Raw genomic sequence first — 20,731 nt, 5'->3', positions numbered from 1 at the left:
AACAATAGGCAAAGTATCGCGACTCCAAAACTGCCGCATAATATCTAAACTAGCAGAAAATATGTACATAACAGTTTACTTCATAACAGCCATTTATTTCAATTTGTAATGAGCGACTTGGGGAAACCAAGAAATCTGAAGTGCAATAAACTACAGGCTGCATTATAAACATTATGTGATATGATTAAAGATTTTTCTCTTGTTCTCTATAAACCAAAACTGTAAAAGTGCAAACCTTCACGCAATCTGTGAACTAAGATTATGAATACAAAAATAAAGAAAACTTAATTTGGAACAGATGGGTACTATTTAAGATTCTGATTTTAATTAATTTAAAAAATAATTGTTTGACAAAAATAATTATTTTGAATGCAATTAGCAAAAAAATTGATAATGATATTGATCTTATAAGGTGATACAATATTTAAGTGAAGTATGAAAGGATGTCTTATTTTGCACTGGGGTTAAAAACTATAACTAAATGATAAAAGAAGTAGAAAAAATAAATATAACTTGTAGGTATTTAGTCTAGTATAACGAAGCTTCCAGTTGCTGAGCAAATGACAAGCAACCGTGTTTCTTGCTACAGGACTGAATGTAACTATGCATGTGAGGTAATCTGGTTAAGTGTTCTCCTCAGCATGAAGGATTATCGCCAGCTCTAATGGACATAATGACCAAACTGCACTTCTTATCCATGTTCTTTCAACAGGTGGTATGAATCATATCCAGGTTTTGCTGGACATGTATGTCCTTGCCAGTTGGGAGGTTAAAAGGGATATGTGGGTAAAATGTGGGCCATCCATATTGTTGATTTTTAAACCATTATCATTGTTAAGATTAGGGTGGTTAATAGGAATTTCACAGATCTCTTTAAATTTGCATTCATACCATGTTTTGGTGTGATGTAAGGAATAGGTACCTGTCCAGTCAATTCTGTGTAGAGTATTCAGACATGATCAGAAAGGGCCCTGATTTACTATAGTTATTAATTTAATATGCTGTTTATATTCTTTTTCCTTATAGGAATAGTACATCCAATTGGTTGGTTGGTTTATAGTTTATTGGTGCAAGAACAGTAAAGGACATACTGTGCAATAGCAAAGGATACATCAATACACAAGGTCAAGGATTACAGCAATACATAAACAGTCAAGGAAAAAATTGTAAACAATATGCATGCACAAAAAACCAAGCCAAGCATGCAGTACATACCAGGGATATGGGTGTGCTAGTTGTGCAGTGAACACCAATGGAACAGCAATATCACCAATGTTATATTTTTGCATTTATTGCTGTTAAAGGCTCCCCTAATTGTTCCCTGGCCCCACATGATTCTAAAATTAAATACAATATACTAATGCTTCATGAAGAGAACACTTTGACGTGTAAACAATGCATCACATTCACATTAATAGCTCAGGTGTGTGGTCACAAATACAGACACCTTTGAGTCCTTTGAACAGATGCACAGATGGTGCAGCAGGTCAAATTCTTAGCCTTCCAGTGGTTTTAAACCTTCAGAAAGCATCACATGAAGTGTGAAATGACATGTTTAAAATACCAATATAGACAAGTTTTTAATATAGACTTTTCTATAAATAATTTTCTATAAATAAAAAAAATGAAGTGGAGGTGAGTAGTCTATTGCATAACCTCAATGTCAATACATCTGTGGGATTGGATGGTATACCAGCTCGTGTTGTGCGAGAAGCAGCTAAAGAATTGTCAGTACTCTTGACCATTTTGTTTAATTTGAGTCTCGGGTCTGGGTTAGTCCCGAGTGGGTGGAAAGAGGGGAAAATAGTTCCACTGCATAAAGGTGGTTCCAAGACTGCTGTTGTAAATTACCGACCGATTAGCATATCAGGAATCATTGTCAAGGTCTTAGAGAAATTAGTCAAGAAAAGAATACAGGATTGGATAGATGAAAATGGGATATTGTATGGGGGACAACATGGTTTTGTGAAGGGTAGATCATGCCTCAGTAACTTGCTCACGTTTTATAACACAGTGACGGCTGAACTGGATAGGGGTAATGGGTTTACAGTGATACTACTGGACCTTGCCAAGGCCTTTGATAGGATACCACATGGAACCCTAATCAGTAAACTGGAGCAGATGGGTATAGATATAGGGTTGGTGAGATGGATAAGAGGGTGGTTGAAGGAGAGATATCAAAGAGTGGTTTATTCAGGAGTGGAGTCTAAAAGACGTCTTGTGACTAGTGGAGTGCCACAGGGCTCTGTTCTTGGACCACTGCTTTTCAATTTGTTCATCAATGATATTGGAAAGAATCTGAGAGGAAGTGTTCACTTGTTTGCTGATGATGCAAAGTTGGGTAGAGCAATTGTGAGTGCACAAGATGTCAAAATTTTACAGGATGATTTCGATAGTTTGGAGGACTGGGCTAGGAAAAATGGATGTGAATTTAATGTGGCAAAGTGTAAGGTTATGCACTTTGGGGTGAAAAGAATAGCAGCAGTATATCGCATTGGTGGAATCATACTCCAGGAGATTGATGAGGCCAGGGATTTGGGAGTGTTGGTGGATAGGGAGTTGAAGTTTAGGGGGCACATTGCAAAAGTAACTAAAACAGCTCACCAAATCACTTGGCTTCTGAAAAATACTTTAACATGCAGAGACGAACAAGTTGTTGTTCCTCTGTATCGAGCCTTGATAAGACCCCATCTGGACTTCTGTGCCCAGCTATGGGCACCAGGGTTTATTCGTGATGGGGAGGAAGTGGAGAGGGTCCAGAGACGAGTGACCAAGATGATAGCAGGTCTGTGGAATGAACCTTATGAGAATAGGTTGAAGATTTGTGGGTTGCAGAAATTGGACGATAGGCGAAGGAGGGGTGATATGACTGAGACATTCAAATTACTGAAGGGTTTTTATAAGATTGATCCAGAAGATATTTTTGAAAATATGACTGGTGGTGGGAGGACTAGGGGCCATGCATGGAAGCTGGGCAAGAGAGTGGTTGACAAGGGTGTTAGAGCTAGGTTCTTTACTTGGAGAGTGGTAAATGAGTGGAATAAGCTTCCAGAGTCTGTTGTGGGTGCTACGACTGTGAATGAGTTCAAGGCAAGGTATGATAGATACTGTGTGAATGTTGAGTAGTTGTTCTTGACATGATGTTAGGGCCTCCCTCGATGAGTCTGTCGACTCCTTGGAGTTTCCCGGAACAATAATAGTAATAATAATAATAATTTATAACATTTTTGTCCATATTTACAGTGGGAAACACTGTTGACGATCTACTAAGTGTCTCGTTTTCTGCCAGAGCTTTTGCAGATTGTATGATTATAGTCTAAGGAGGTTAGAACTTGTGTATAAATGAGTAAGTAAAACAAGTTTATTTAAGCCTTTCTTTGGTTCAATCCAGAAAATGAATAATTTCCCAAGTGATTACTTTCCCGATTTCTGTGCATATTATATGGCTGTATTTAAAAATTGTATCATTGTATTGTGAAACATAGCTATTGTTCATTTGACCATTCTTTTTCTTCAAGTGTCATCCCCTAGAAGGAGGTTGGCAGTCGTGTCATGGAAATTTTTTTTTTTTTTCCTGCTCTGGAACATTTATGGTAATTCAAGCCAGTCCAGTCCTTAATGTCTTCAAACCACATTCTACTGGATCTACCTCTCCCTCATTTTCCATCCTGTTTCCCTTCTAATATTAATTTCTTGTCTAGTTAAATGTCCAAAATATTTAAGTTTTCATTCTTTAATGATTTTCATTTCTGCTTTCTTTAAAACATATTTGTTTTTCAGTTTCTCTGTCCATGATATTTTCAACATTCTTCTGATGGTCCATATTTCAAAAGCTTCTAATTTTTTCCTCTGCTTCTTTATTTAGAGTCCAAGTTTCACTGTTGTAGAGAAGGCTTGACCAGATATAGCACTTTATTAATCTTTTTCTTGTGTCTATGTTAATGTCTCTGGATGTTAGAACAGTTTTCATATCAATAAAAGCTTTTCTTACTATCTCCATTCTTCTTTTTATTTCTTTAAAGAATTTCCTCCATCTGTAAACATTTGTCCTAAATATATAAAAGACTGAACCTGTTCAATTTTCTTTTGATTAACAGTTATATTTCGTTTCTTATTTATTGGTTCTTTTAATATAATCAGGCACTTTGTTTTCTTCAGGTTAATAATTAATCCCATGTCTAAGCACTTCTGTTGTAAATTTCTGACTAAGTTTTGAAGATCATCTTCAGATTCAACTATAAGGACCGTCATCTGCATACCTGAAGTTCCAACCACCTACTTTTACACTCTTCAATTATGCAATATCTTTAAAAACTTTTTCACTATGTATATTATACAGTAAGGGCAATAAGACACATCCTTATCTTACTCCTTGTTTGATTTCAAAGTTGTCAGAATATGCATTTTTTATATCTTATTGAGGCCATCATTTGATTCCAGTCAACATTTGTAATTATACGTAGATCTTTTCCTTTTAACCCATTATTTTTGTAGGATATATATTAATTTCTTGTGATCTACTGAATCAAATGCATTGGTGTAATCAATAAAACAAAGAATATATGATTTTCTGGTTATCGAGGCTTCTTTCACATAATGTTTTAATGTTTTCAGATTGAAAATTCCTTCTTTTGTACCTTCGTTTTTTTTGAAAACCTAATTGAGTGTCTCCTATTTCTATTGACAAAGTGCCTTTTATCCTTTCTAGGATTATTCTTGGTAGTAATTTTGTAACGTGGCTTGTTAAACTTATTAGTCTATATTCCGAACATTCACAAGTTGTTGGAATTTTGGGAATTGTGACAAAGATGGATTTTCTTAGATCATCAGGGATATATTATTATAAATAACCTTTATGTCATTGTGTTTTCATTTAATTTAAATAACCTAATAGGGATCTGATCAGGACCCTGATGTTTTACCTGTTTTCATTTGACATATAGTATATTCTATTTCTTCATACAAAATCTTCTATTTCTCCATTCATACTTGGTCTGGTTGGCCGAGTGGTTAGCATTTCCGCTCTCCAGCCAAGGGCTGCAGGTTCGAATCCCACCATGGACATGGATGTTTGTGATTGTCTGTGAAAACACTAGTGGTGGTAGTCGGCGGTAGATGGAGTTGGTGTTAGATGATGAAGGTTGGTTGAGAATTGAGACGAGGAGTTGTACAGTTGATGCCCTCCCTCGATGATCAATTGGACTACCTGGAGGTGTGATATAATAATAATAATTTAATAATTGGTTCACCATCCTTATGCTTTTCCATATTCTTTCCATCTTTTTATGATATACTTGTTTTTCTAGCAGTATTTTTGATCTTTTATACAAAGATGATGGTTGAAATTTTTCTTTTCATTTGTCAGAGTTTGGACTGACTTATGCATTTCTTTACTACTGTGTTTGTTGTCCAGTTCCTCTATTTCTTTACATTTTTTAATTAATCACTTGTCTTTATCATCATCATCAAATTCCTGACATGTACCCACAAGGGGTGTACATGATATGATAGTACTACATGAAAAATGTACATCATTACTAACTTCCTATCTACAATTTTCCTCCAAATCAATCTGTTACTTGTCAAGACTCCAACATTATTGGATCTTATATTTCTGTCGTCGGCACTTTGTACCGTATCAATCCATCTATATCTTAGTCTTCCTCTGGGTCGTTTTCCTGCCAACTTGGCAGTGAACACTTGTTTTTGCTAATCTTTCCTCACCCATTCTATTTAAGTGACCATACCACCTGAGATTAGCTCTGCTAATGCATTCCTGGATGCTGACAATGTCAAGTTCCTAATATCCTCATTTTTAATATGATATTGCCATTGATGCCATCTGTTCACACCTCTAATCTTTCTCAGGACTCTCATATCTGCGGTCTCTAGTCTTTGGTCAAGTGTTTTACTTCTGACCCAGTTCTCAGATCCATAAGTTAAAACTGGTTTGAACACCGTCTTGTATAGCTAATTTAGTGTTCGGACTAATTTCTCTCTTATTCCATATGAATTTATTCAATTGACTTCCTACCATACCTACCAGCTTTGTTGATTCTGTTGTCTATTTCCATGTTTAATTTACCATCTTCACTAAAAATCGTGCCTAAGTAGCTGAAATGTTTTACTTGTTCCACAGGTACTCTGTTCACAACGCAGTTGACATTTTCAGCAATTCTGCCTATTTTCATTGTCTTTGACTTTTTATTGCTGACTTTCATACCATATCTATTACAAAAGTTATTCAATTTTGTCAGAGAATCTTGCAGACTTGTAGCGGATTTATTTAGAAGTATAACATCGTCTGCATAAAGCAAAGATCTGACATTAACATCTCCAATTTTGATATCATGTTTAATACCACTTTCCTTCATAATGTGATCCATATAGATAATGAATAACAGAGTGGATAATGTACATCCTTGTCTCACACCAGAATTAACATTAAACCATCCTGCCGTACTTCCTTCAATTCTAACTGCTGACTTACAACTCAAATAAAGACTAAGTATTGCTTGATATAATGCCCCATTAACACCATATAACTGTAGCGTATTGAATAGCTTCTCTATTGGCACCTTGTCATATGCCTTTTCCAGATCAACAAAACTTAAATACAGATTTTTGTTATATTCTGACGATTTTTTTTTTAACTATTTTATTGTAAAGTGAAGATCTGAACCTGACAGATTCTATTTGGCCTGAATCCAGCTTGTTCTTCACCAACTTTTCTTCCACAATTTTTCTCAACAGTTTCTCATTTATGCAAGTAATTTATGAAAGACTTATGCATGTATACTAGCATAAATCTTTCCAGGAACACTCAGTAGGAAAATACCTCTGTAATTCTCACATTCAGTTTTATTTCCCTTTTTATATATGGGTACTATGAGAGCTCTACTCCAATCATCGGGAATTCGCCCCTCTGTCCAAGCCTTCTGAACTATGCAGTGCAGCCACTGTAAGCCACCATACTTCAGCATTTCTGGTCGAATATCATCTACTCCTGCTGCCTTTCCACATTTCAAGCCTTTGATAGCTTTTTCTACTTCAAGTATGGATATGTATTCCTGACTGTATGCCTGTTGAGTGTTTCTTACCACTGTGCTGTCATCACTGCTTGTTTCATTTAGCAGGTTTTCAAAGTAATTACTACATACTACAAGGATATCTTTTTCTCCTGTTTTCATGTCACTTTTATCATCTCTAATTCCTTTTACAACACTCTTTCCTCCATTTCTAAGATTCTTCAACAACATTCAGAATATCTTGCCACCTTCTTGATATTTGTTTTTTTTCTATGTTCTTACCAAAGTCCTACCATGACTTTTGTTCAGCCAGTTTTACAGTGTTTGGCTTTTTTACATTTGTCTCTGTATTCTCTAAGAGCACAAGCTGACTTATTTGACAGGAACTTTTGATATGCTTTTTTCTTTTCCTTACTGCCTCTTTAACTTCCTGTGTCCACCATGGAGTTCTGATTTTTCTATCCTTGCAGACAACCTCACCACATGCCTCTCTGGCTGAATAAATCAGGGTTTTCTTCACTTGCCACTGAATCTCCAAGGTCTGGTTCCTGTTCTCAAACTCTTATTTTTTCTTCAATAATCTTTGTGTATTTTAGTCTACCGTTCACATCTGACAGCTGCTCAACTTTTATTCACTTCAAAACTTTCTTACATGTTCTTCTTGTCAAAATGAAATTCAATTTTATCCTGCTCAAGACTAAATAGTGATCACTTCCAATTTCAAATCCTCTGTACACTCTGGTGTCCTGCACCAGGGAGAAAACATCATTATCAATAATAACATAGTCAACGAGACTTTTCTTATTCCTTGCCTCTTCTCTCCATGTGAATTTGTGCACATTTTTATGTGGGAACATGGTGTTAGTAATAACCAGTCCATGTCCTGAGCAGAAATCCAACAGATATTTGCCATTATTATTAGCATTGCTCTTTTCTTCAAATTTTCCCAAAATATTTTTGTATGTCTGACAATCATTTCCTACTCTTCTATTCAGATCTCCAATAAGGACCAACTTTTCCTTTTTCATTGTGTCAGTTGCTTTCTCTAAAGTCTCAAAAAATTCCTCCACTTCTACCTTAGTAGAACCTTCTGTGGAACCACAGGCACAAATAAGTCTCATTGTCTAGTTCTCCATTCTGATATTTGCACACATCACTCTACTTGAGACTGCCTACCATACAAGAATATTAGCCTTGTATTTAGTGTTGAATATTATGGCTACTCTTTCTTTTCCTTGATTGTCATTGCCTGAATATAACATTTTGTATTTATTGCTCAGAAAGATCTCACCAGTTTTTGTCTTTTTTGTTTCAGTCACCCCTATTATGTCGATCTGGTACTTATCTAACTCCTCAGCTAGCTCCATTTCTCTGCCATTCAGGCTTCTTATGTTGATAGTACCGATCTTTAACTCTGGTGATGTTGAGTTGGGGTGTGTTTTCATATTTGAAAACAGTTGTCTTTAGTCTTCCTGAATTCATTTATCATTTTATTGAATATTTTATACTGTTGTGTATTTTTCTTTACGTCTTTCATTCATAAGTTCTAATATTGATTCTGTCATCCAGGGTTATTCTTATTGTATTTAATTTTTGGAATAATCTTGTTGGCTGTCTCATATATTGCACTTCTAATATTTGACCAGCGTTTTTCAATGGGTGTGTGTGATGTTATGGTAATAACCACTGACAGACAAGTATTTTCTTTAGAACTCGCTTATATAACTGACAAATATGTTTTGCTGGGAGTTACATGATGAAAGATAATGGGGTGAATGAGATAGAAAATGGAGATTAGACATATGAAGAACAATGAATAAGTGAAATGAAGTAACTCTTGAAGTAAAGCACTAGGATTAAGACAAAAACCTTTGTATTAATGAAATTGAAATTTTCAACATTCACTCATAACAGCATCAGAGAAATTTTCATCATCATCATGAAATTCCTGCAATGTACCCTCAAGGGGTGTACAGGATAAAATACTTCTACATGAAACATTTTCCTCCAATTGAGCCTGTTACTTATCAAGACACCAACATTATCAGATCTTATATTTCTATCTTCTAAGGCACATTTTACTGTATCTATTCACCTATGTCTTGTTCTTCGTCTGGGTCATTTTCTTGCCACCCTGGCAGAGAACACTTATTTTGGTAATCTTTTCTCACGCATTCTGTTTAAGTGACAATACCACCTGAGATTAGCTCTACTAACACATTCCTGGATGCTGACAAGTTCACGTTCTTTCCTAACATCCTCGTTTTTAATATGATACTGTCATTGATGCTATCTGTTCATGCCCCTAATTTTTCTCAGGATTCTGATATCTGATGTCTCTAGTCTTTGGTTAAGTGTTTTACTTCTGACCCAACTCTCAGATCCATAAGTTTGATTGGAGGGTGGTTGAACCTTGGATTGCATTGCCTGAGAGAGTGGTTGAGGTGGGTACAGGGTTCAATGGGTTCATGGAGTGGTATGATAAACTTTGTATTTCCTAAAAACGACCTCCCACGACGAGTCTTTTTGACTCCATGGAGGCCTGGATAACAATAATAAGTTAAAACTGGTTTGAACACTGTCTTGTATACAGCTAATTCAGTGTTCCCACAAATTTCTGATTTCTCTCTTATTCCATATGAATTTATTCAATTGACTTCCTACCATACCAGCTTTGTTGATTCTGTTGTCCATTTCCATATTTAATTTACCATCTTCACTAAAAATCGTGCCTAAGTTGCTGAAATATTTTACTTGTTCCACAGGTTCCCTATTCACAACACAGTTGACATTTTCAATGATTCTGCCTATTTTCATTGTCTTTGTCTTTTTATTGCTGACCTTCATACCATATCTATTACAACAGTTATTCAATTAATCAGGGAATCTTGCAGATTTGTAGCGGATTTATTTAGAAGTATAACATCTTCCGCATAAAGCAAACAGCTGACATTAACATCTCCAATTTTGATATTATGTTTAATATCACTTACCTTCATAATGTGATCAATATAGATAATGAATAACAGAGGGAATAACGTACATCCTTGTTTCACACTAGATTTAATATCAAACCATCTTCCTGCACTTCCTTCAATTCTAACTGCCAACTTACAACTCAAATAAAGACCAAGTACTATTTGATATAATATCCCATTCACACCACATAACTGGAGTTGAATAGCTTCTCTCTTGGCACCTTGTCATATGCCTTTTCCAGATCAACAAAACTTAAATACAGATTTTTGTTATATTCTCATGATTTTTTAACTATTTTATCGTAAAGTGAAGATCTCATCCTGACAGCCTCTATTTGGTCTGAATCCAGCTTGTTCTTCCCCAAGCTTTTCTTCCACAACTCTTCTCAACTGTTACTCAGTATACTTGCATAAACCTTACCAGGAACACTCAGTAGGGAAATACCTCTGTAATTCTCACATTCAGTTTTATTTCTCTTTTTATATATGGGTACTATGAGAGCTCTACTCCAATCATCGGGAATTTGTCCCTCTGTCTAGGTCTTTTGAACTATGCAGTGGAACCACTGTAAGACTTTTATATCTCCATACTACAGCATTTCTGTTCGAATATCATCTACTCCTGCTGCCTCTCCACATTTCAAGCTTTTGATGGCTTTTTCTACTTCAAGTATGGATATGTATTCCTGACTGTATGCCTGTTGAGTGTTTTTTTTTTTTTTTTTTTATCACTGCACTATCGCTGCTTGTTTCATTTAGCAATTTTTTGAAGTAATTACCCCATACTTCAAGGATATCTTTTTCTCCAGTTTTCATGTTACCTTTATCATCTCTCATTCCTTTTACATTCATTCCTCTTTCCACCATTTCTGAGCTTCTTCAACAACCTCCAGAATATTTTGCCAACTTTTGATACTTATTTTCTATGTTCTTACCAAAGTCTTCCAATGACTTTTTTTAGCTAGTTTTACACAGTGTTTAGCTTTCTCACATTTGTCTTTGTATTCTCTAAGAGCACTAGCTGACTTATTTGACAGGAACTTTCGATATGCTTTCTTCTTTTCCTTCACTACCTCTTTAACTTCCTATATCCACCATGAAGTTCTGATTTTTCTATCCTTGCAAACAACCTCACATGTCTCTCTGGCTGAATCAATCAGTTTTCTTAAAGGCTTGCCACTGAATCTCCAAGGTTTGGTTCCTGTTCTCAAACTCTTTCATTTTTTCTTCAATAATCTTTGTGTATTTTACTCTACAGTTCACATCTGAGAGCTGCTCAACTTTTATTCGCTTTAAAACTTTCTTACATGTTCTTATTGTCAAAATGAAATTCAATTTTATCCTGCTCAAGACTAAATAGTGATCACTTCCAATTTCAAATCCTCTGTACACTCTGGTGTCCTGAACCAGGGAGAAAACATCACTTACGACAATAACATAGTCAATGAGACTTTTTTTATTCCTTGTCTTTTCTCTCCATGTGAATTTGTGCACATTTTTATATTGGAACATAACCAGTGTTATGTTCCAATAATGAACATAACTAGTTATTACTAACCAGTGTTAGTAATAACCAGTCCATGTCCTAAGCAGAAATCCAACAGGTATTTGCCATTATTATTAGCTTTGCTGTTTTCTCCAAGTTTTCCCAAAATATTTTTGTGTCTGGCAATCATTTCCTACTCTTCTATTCAGATCCCAAACAAGGCCCAACTTTTTCTTTTTCATTGTGTCAGTTGCTTTCTGTAAAGCCTCAAAGAACTCCTTCACTCCTACCTTAGTAGAAACTTCTGTGGGGCCATAGGCATAAATTGGTCTCATTGTCCAGTTCCCCATTCTGATATTTGCCCATATTACTCTACTTGAGACTGCCTGCCATTCAAGGAGATTAGCCTCGTATTTAGTGTTGAATATTATGGCTACTCCTTCTTTTCCTTGATTGTCATTGCCTGAGTATAACATTTTATATTTATTGCTGAGAAAGATCTCACCAGTTTTTGTCTTTTTTGTGTTGGCCCTCTATTATGTCGATCCGGTACTTATCTAATTCCTCAGCTAGCTCCATTTCTTTGACATTTAGACTTATGTTGATAGTACCAATCTTTAACTCTGGTGATGTTGAGTTGGGGTGTGCTTTCTGATTTGTTCCAGTAGCTGACTTTTTGCTGTTGCCCTGGTTCCCTGGCGAAAACAACGGGAGTCTTGTTTAACCGGGCAATGCCCCAGCCAGCATGAAATTCTGCCATGTTGTACTATCATTTTGTATTTTGGTTTAAGCCAATAAGAATACAATATGGTCGGCTAAATCCCAAATTAACATTCCATCCTTATTCGTTCAGTATCCAGGTAGATACCTAACAGGGTGCACCACGAGAAGGTGAGGATTGGACATTAGGTCAGAAGCCCTGGTCGGTTCTTCGCATTTCTTTAAAGGCTATGCAGAAGTCTCTTCTCAATTATACAGCTTTGACCCTTAAGTACCCCTACAGAAATTTTCTATTTACAGAAAGCCCATGAAGCTCAGTGGATGTGGTGTTTGTACACTTTACCGCATGAAGGAAGACTTCTTTTTTTCAAATCTAGTCGGCGACTAGAAGGAATTTTTCTATGCCATTTTTCAACCGGTTCTGAAGTCAGTCGATCTCTGGCACGGGGAAGCGGGTTTTTTCTCCCGGAAACTCGGGTTTTTTGTCCAATAAACTCAAGAAAATCGACCGTAGAACCGACATCATTTCAGATATTAAACACGAGTGTTACGGACCACGAGATGGCAGCACTTGTTGAGCTGTCTCTCTTCACTGCATGCCGCTTAATTAGTGATAGCCTTGGGCCACCTATCTCTGATTGGGTACAAGTGGAGAATGAAATGCCCACTCAGTCTCCAAAAGTTAGACAGGGCTAAACTGCTTCGCCTACTCCCTATATATGGAAATAAAAAGGCATTAGCTGATTTGAGCTGAGAATCTACAATGAAAAATCTGATTTTTAGAAGATTAATTGTAATCAATGTTACAAGAAATATTTTGACTAGCTGTCATTTGGAAGATGTCATGAATTAGATGTATTCTAATTTGGGTTTGAGAAAGAAGTAACTTCTTTCTTTCTGCATTATTAGCTAGAGAGAACATTACGTTGAATTCACATAGGCATCTATAGATATGTCTTTACAAAAATCTAGTGAAATTTTTGATCTTCTGCTCAAAAAGTTTGCTGGATTTTTGGAGATTAACAAGACTAGATTCAACACTGGATTATTCTATCAGAAGATATTTTTTCAATACTACATTTAATTACATTTAAATAAGCAATGAACCAAAGATTAAAGAATTCAAAACCTGAACATTAGTTCAAGTCAAGTTTGCCAGAGTTTACTGAGATATTCCCGTACCTATGTTTGAATGGAGTCAACTTGGAATGAAACTGCAAGATGACCTGCTATGGTGCATTGATTATGTTTTGTTATAATCAAAAATCTGTCTTCATAGTCCATGGTAGAGCAAGGGCAACCTCTTAGCAAACATATGAAATGCATTCCACTGATTTGAAATGCTGTTCAGAGCCTGGATACAATGCTATGTGAGATTCAAACTCTCTGGCAATATCAGTAATTTTATGACCTTCTTTAAGACTTCCAATGATTCTTTCCCATGTGAAATCATCTAGTTAATTTTTGAGACATTACAAGACATCCAAGTTTGCAACTTGACTCCTTCACAAAAAGAGCTTCCTTCAAACAGAATATGCTTAGTGCAGCCTTTTGCCTTTTATACTATTAAGTGCTACCACATGACCTCTTTGCATGCGATTAGAAAATCTGAATGTGTACTTGCTTTCTACTCTAAATCATTTTAGATCAAAAATTTGTTTCATATAAAGGTAAAAATGTAATTCATCCTTAGCTTTTGGACACCAGTGTATCAGCATGCATCGAAACTCTGCTTCTTGGGATGTGTCACTTCCTTATTCTCTGTCCTCCTTTTTAACATACAACTCAAAAACCCTGAAGTCTCTTCTAGATCACTTTTCTGCTCCTGTTCCTATGATCCATGTACCATTTTAAAACCTATAACATTTCCAATACATTTATTTATTCGTATGGGTTCCCCCTTTTCTCCCCATCCCTTTGGGGGGAGACAGGCTGAGTGCTCATTATGAGGGATTTGGTATATGTATTTTATGACTATAGATCTCTGTGTGTGTGTGTTCATGGAGCCGGTTTGCCTGTTCTGAGGGACAAAAACCCGAGTTGCAACCCTCTATCTCTGTATGAAACTAGCTAACTCACCTTTAATCAAAAGAAACCAGATAAAGGTTCCTCGTGTCGTGGATGTTAATTGAACACAATTCTTTTTGGTCAAAGGGTTTTGTCTATACCGACTGTTATGATCTCTTTTATTTTGTCTTTATTATATTTTTGGTTATATTTGTCCTTTATTATAATTTAGTTAAATAGATTTAATTATATAGAGATCTATGTGTACTTCTGCCGCTTAGATTGTCACATGCGCAAATTAAATGAACAAAGGCATTGTCTCTGAGTAGAGCCAATTCCTTAGTTGCAAAATTCTGGAGTTACCTCCTCTTAAGTTCATGGGAAAATTCTTTTGTTCTGCTGCACCACCCAGAGCCCTTAGATTGGAAAACTTCTCAGTCAAGGAGTGAGCTCTCAGACAGGCACTTAATCAATTGTTCTACATATTTCCAAATATCAATACCTTCTGAATTTAACCTTGTTTGCAGTCGTGGTCTTAACTGAACAATTAACTTCTGCTTAGGTCCGAATTTTAATGAGTGGTGCATTGGATTCATTAAATCAGGCAACTAATTAGGTAAAAGCACAAAGGTTAATTAAGAAAATTCATATTATACATTTTAGCAAAATGTTAAGACAATTAAGAAATGGGTTGCAGAGTTAAAACATGGCCGTACCAGCCTTGATGATGATCCACATGAAGGACGTCCAAAAAGTGTAACAACACCAGAAATCATTGATCAAGTGAATGATATGGTATTGGATGACCGGCGAGTCCGAGTGTGTGAAATTGCTAAGAATATAGGCATTTCGAAAGAACGTGTAGGATATATTTTGCATGAACTGCACATGAAAAAGCTTTGCACAAGATGGGTGCTGTGCTTGTTCACAGCAGATCAAAAATGCGCTTGCACAAAAATCTCTGAAGTGCTTGGGGCATTTTAACAAGAATGAAACCGATTTTGTGTGTCAATTTATTACTATGGATGAGACTTGAATTCACCATTACACACCAGAATACAAACAGCAGTCAAAGCAGTAGACAGAAGCCAGCTGTTCAGTGCAAAAGAAGACAAAGTCAGTTCCATCAGGCAGGAAAGGTCATGGCATCAGTGTTTTGGAGTGCTAAAGGCATTTTGTTTATTAATTATCTTGAAAAGGGTAAAACAATAACTGGGGAATATTATTCCAATCTTTTAACCAGACTGAACAAAAAAATTCGTGAGAAAAGACCTGGTTTGCAGAGAAAAAAATTATCTTTCATCAAGGAAATGCATCTGTCCACATAGGTGTTTTGGCAATGGGAAAATTAAGGGATCCAGACTATGAATTGTTGGAACATCCACCATATTCCCCAGATTTGGCTCTCTCTGACTTCTACTCTTCACAAAACTAAAACTCTTCCTAGCTTGTCAGCGTTTTTCTTCGAATCAAGAGGTGACTGCAGCTGTAGAAGGGTATTTTGCAGATCTTACTGAGAACCACTACAGGGAGGATAATGGTGCTGGAGCATTGCTGGAATAAATGTATTAGTCTTAAGATTATGTTGAAAAATAAAAATAATTTTGAAATTATAAATTCGTTTTTTCATTGTTAGGTCGAGAACTTTTCAGACCACCCTCGTGTGAGTGTGTGTGTGTGTGTATATATATCTACTCTATAATATAAAATGATAAGCCTTTTTTTTGTAATGTTTTTTGTCAAGTTATTTGAAACGTTTTGAAAGTCAGGGGCTACTCTGAGTGTCGAGTCTTCAAAATTCAAATCATCAGAATTCAAGGAAAACTGGCCTACCAGTCCGGAACTCAGGGGGTTGGGTGCTGTAGGTGCCAGGGGGTGGAACCCCTTTCACGTCTTCAAAATTCGAGTCATCTGAATTCAAGGAGAACTGGCCTACCAGTCTGCAACTCGGGGGGGTGGGGTGCTAGTATAGTATATATATAAACAGACTATGTTAACATAAATGCAAAATTTCATTAATATCAAAAAGTTTATTAAACTAATATACACTTACATAAACAGAGATAAAGTTCCCATAACTCCACAAACATGATAAGCATGATTAAAATCATCTGCACTTGGATATAATGCAGCAACATCTAAAATAATCCACCAACCTGTGAAAAACTAAAGAAATGATTATTCTCATTAGCAGATGAAAATCTGATTTAAAGATACAAAAATAAAAATAAATGTTATCCATTTTGCTTTTCAAGAGAAGTTGGAATTGAGTTTTCTTGATGCTGATGTTAACAAGATTTAATCTCTTAGAATATAAAAGCATAATGGCATGGACTTGTAAATATAAGTACAGTTTAAATAATTACTAGTGTACTTGCAAGAAATACATCTGCAGGTCAACACTATCATACACACATTTATCTTTTAAGTCTGTATGATCAGTTCAGCAATAATGATAACATGCTTCTTTATGTTAAAATTTGTTTTACAGGGTTTCACAGAAATTGAGATAGAACTAACTCTTACTTAAAAAATGCATATATTTCACTAAGTAAGACAAATCAACATCAGCACTAAGAAAGTGTGGTGTCTAGAATTAAAAATTACCCAAGATGGCTTACAGAATGTATACAGTTTTTTTTTTTTTTTGTTTTTTTGTACATGTGAGATGAGTCAAATGAATGGCCTTAGTAATGTACTACTTAAAATTCTAAAGGTATACCATATTTTCACCTTTCACGTGCAAGGGAGGGGGGGGGGAGGAGAGCATGGCTTTGTGAAGGATTGGTCATGCCTTAGTAATTACTAACTTTTTATAACAGTGAGAACTGAGATGATACTGCTGGATTTTGCAAAGGTGTTTATCAGGATACCACATGGAACTAGTGATGTGTATACAAGGATTGTCTTTACTTTTGACTTCTCCAAGCAACTTTGTACTACGACCCAAAGAAGTAGTACAAAAAAGAGCAGAATCCAGGAAAAAAGCAGGTAACTAGCAGTGTGTTGCAAAGCTCTGTGCTTCAGTTACTGCTGTTTAATATGTACAATATAGTGCAAAAAAAGTGCTGAATAACTACAACGTGTTATGGAGTAAACGGGCCATATATCATACACCCTATGTCCAAACAGAAACCAAACTTTTCATAGAAATTAAAACACAGGCCAATTATTATTATTATTATTCAAGCCTCCATGGAGTCAAAAGACTCATCGTGGGAGGTCCTTTCTAAGAAACACAAGTCTATCAAGACTCATTGAGGGAGGTCCCACCTAGGAAACACAGTATCATACCACTCCTTAAATGCATTGACCGTTCTCGCTATCCATGGTTCAACCACCCTCCATGCAAAGAAACCACTCCTCACCCTCCTTCTCAGTTTCCTTGCGTAATTTCCAGGGATCATGACTCCTTCCCGCTGTTCAACTCCCCAGTGTCAACCCTGTAACCACCTCTCAACAGTTTAAAAGTCTCAATCATATCACCTCTCCTTCTATCCACCAAACTCTGCAGTCCACACTCCCTCAGCCAATCCTCATAACTAACATTGCACAGTCGCAACACCATCTTTTATCCACCTTTGTACCATTTCCACAGTTAATTTATCCCCTTCAAATACTGGGGACCAGATCTGAGAATAATAGTCTAAGTGTGGTCTGATCAGAGTCTTATACAAAGGAATGATAACCATTTTATCTCTGCAGGTCAGTGTTCTTCTCATTATTGCAGCAATCCTCTGTGTTACCTTCACTACCTTTGCAATATGTCCCCTAAATTTCAGATTTCTATCAATCATCAATTGAATAATTATAATTATTCAAATCATTTATTTCAATCAATATACTGTCCCTCAGCTTCGATACAGAGTTTGGCACTGTAAATTAATTTGTTAAATGAGTTTTTTATATCAGTTTTTGGGATACTGTTGAGGGTCATGGTTACTGCCATTTGAACGTTTTCAATGGTGTCGTATCGCTTTCCTATCATCGGCAAATGAAGTTGGGAGAAGAGAAAGAAGTCCAAGGGTGCTAAAATCAGAACCTTGGAGGACAGTTTTTGCTCAAAAACTGTCCTACAAGGTTCGAACGATGAGATGAGGCATTATCGTGTACTTGCCATACGCAATGAATTCTCGCTATCAATCGCTTCAAAACTTCAAGATAAAACTCACCACTGACTGTTTGGCCAGGCGGAACAAATTCTTTGTGGATAATGCCCTTGGGAAGCATAGAAACAAATCAGCATTGTCTTTACTTTTGACTTCTCCAAGCAACTTTTTTTCGGATGCCCCTCTTCTGGTGGTCTCCACTCAGCAATCCATGCAATCTGGTGGTCTCCACTCAGCAATCCAATGTTTCGGGCTCATACTCAAAACACCACGTTTTGTCACCAGTAATGATCGTTTCAAGGAAGTTTGAGTCCTTACGAGCAGTTTTAATGAGATCCTTGCAGTATTCAATTCGATACCTTTTTTTTGTCGTCTGTCAACTTGTGGGGAACAAATCGCAAATTCAATTTACGAAGGCCCAAACTCTCGGTCAAAATATTGTGCACAGTTGATTATGGAATCCCCAATTCATCTTCACACAGTTGATTATGGAATCCCAATTCATCTTCAATCAATCTGTGAGATTGATTGAAGATGAATTGGGTTTTCTTTACTGAAATCATGCAATTTTTGGATGTTAACTTCGCTCAGTCCAGTTTTTGGATGGCCCGGTTTTTTGTCATCCTCAAGCCACTCATGACTACTTTGAAATCGCTCGAACCACTCATAAACTTCAGTACGGGATAAGCATTCATCACCGTATGCTTTTTTGAAGCATTTGATGCATTTTGATAAAACTTTTACCAAGTTTAACACAAAGATCAATCGTAGCTCTCTGTTTGAAACTCATTTTACAACCGTTCGTCAAAACACACTGTCACTCTTGGCACTATAACTCGGCTTCTAATGAAACAAATGTCATAAACAGTTCACACAACACTAATGAAGGTTGCCGCTTTCAACAACAAAAAGATACAACAGGTGGCGCCACTAGTTTCTTCTATTTTCAAAAAGTTCAGTTTCTTTTTGGACAGAGGGTGTATATGTATCTCATCTATCAGGTTGTTGCAAATGAAATGGCCGTTGAATGACTGTCAGGTTTCTACTGGTTGCTGAAGAAAGAAAGCGCTGAGGTATATGCAAATTTTTATGTCATGTGACAGCATCACAAGTGGGTGATGCAATTGTAGTATTTGTTTCGTTCAATGAGCATTAAACACTGAATAATACCGACATCAAGTCAATCATGGAACCTAGTCAATTAAGGTTGCTATACCTTTACCAGTTCAAATTGGGAAATTCTGCAGCGGCTGCAGTAAAAAACATCAATAAAGCATTCAGTGGAGGAACAACATAATGATAGATCTGCAATTTGCAAAATTTCGCTCAGGAGATTTGATGCTACAAAACGAACCTCGTGGCCATCATCCTTCCTCTATTGATTCGATTGAATTAAAGGATTTAATCAAATCAGATCCAAGACAAACTGTACGAGAGATTGCCCAGACACTAAATGTACACTTCTCAACTGTTTCACAGCACTTGGCAATAATAGGAAAAGTAAGGAAGCTCGACAAGTGGGTGCCTCACGAATTCACTGATGAAAACAAAGCACGCCGTTTGGAAGTGTGCTCTTCTCTCTTAAGAAGTAAAGAAGAAAGGTTCCTGCAACGAATTGCGACTGTGGATGAGAAGTGGATATTCTACAACAATTGTACACATTCATTGCAGTGGTTGGGAGTGAAAGACACTCCAAAGGCACCTCTGCATCCAATGAAGATGTTTACTGTATGGTGGTCTTCTGCTGGTGTTATTCACTACTCATTCCTTCCACGTGGTGAAACAATAAATGCAGCTCGATATTGTACAGATATGTGGCAAATGCATGACAAATTGTGCCTTAAGCAACCAGCACTTGTGAATAGAGTCCTATTGCTTCAGGATAACGCCGGCCACATACGGCAGTGTCAACCATACAGCATATCAACAATTTGGGATACAAAATTGTGCCCGATCCTCCATACTCTCCTGACATTTCCCCAACAGATTACCATTTTTTGTCCAAGAAATGCTTTGCCAACAATGCATCAATTTATCGGGTAGTGGAGGCCTTCATCACTTCCAGAGACGCTGATTTTTACAAATGTGGTATAAAGACCTTGCCACACTGGCAACAATGCATTGATGCTGCTGGAGATTACTTTTTATTCTCTTCTTTTTTCAATCATCCTTAAAATCGGCAATTTCATTTGCAACAGCCCAATATATATGATATAGGACCAAAGCAATGCAGGGAGCTTGCAAGATAAATGTACTCCAGGAAACTTCATCAGTTTCCTGGAGTACATTTGGAGTTGGTGATAGACAGTTGAAGTTCTGAGGGTATATTGCTAAGGTAGCTCAAGAGGCTTGCTTGGTTAAAAAAGCAAACACTAACAAGCAAAGATAAGAAGCCATCATTCC

General features: G+C 36.5%; 1 protein-coding gene across 1 annotated transcript in view; it reads right to left on the bottom strand.

Moving 5' to 3' along the window:
• The window catches only part of LOC150097833 (transmembrane protein 50A), a 138,662-nt gene that overhangs the window by 85,460 nt on the left and 32,471 nt on the right, over nt 1-20,731 (bottom strand). Inside the window, exon 2 of the mRNA XM_090406085.1 lies at nt 16,273-16,385. Within this exon, the coding sequence (XP_090262211.1) occupies nt 16,273-16,385 (113 nt within the window). The remainder of the gene's footprint in view (nt 1-16,272; nt 16,386-20,731) is intronic.

Source organism: Typopeltis vanoorti, chromosome 16, assembly GCF_054136105.1.
Source record: "Typopeltis vanoorti isolate ZY-2024b chromosome 16, IOZ_Tvanoo_1.0, whole genome shotgun sequence".
Classification (NCBI taxonomy): domain Eukaryota; kingdom Metazoa; phylum Arthropoda; class Arachnida; order Uropygi; family Thelyphonidae; genus Typopeltis; species Typopeltis vanoorti.
Note: the sequence above shows the minus strand (reverse complement) of the source record. Positions and strands in the feature narration are given on the sequence as shown.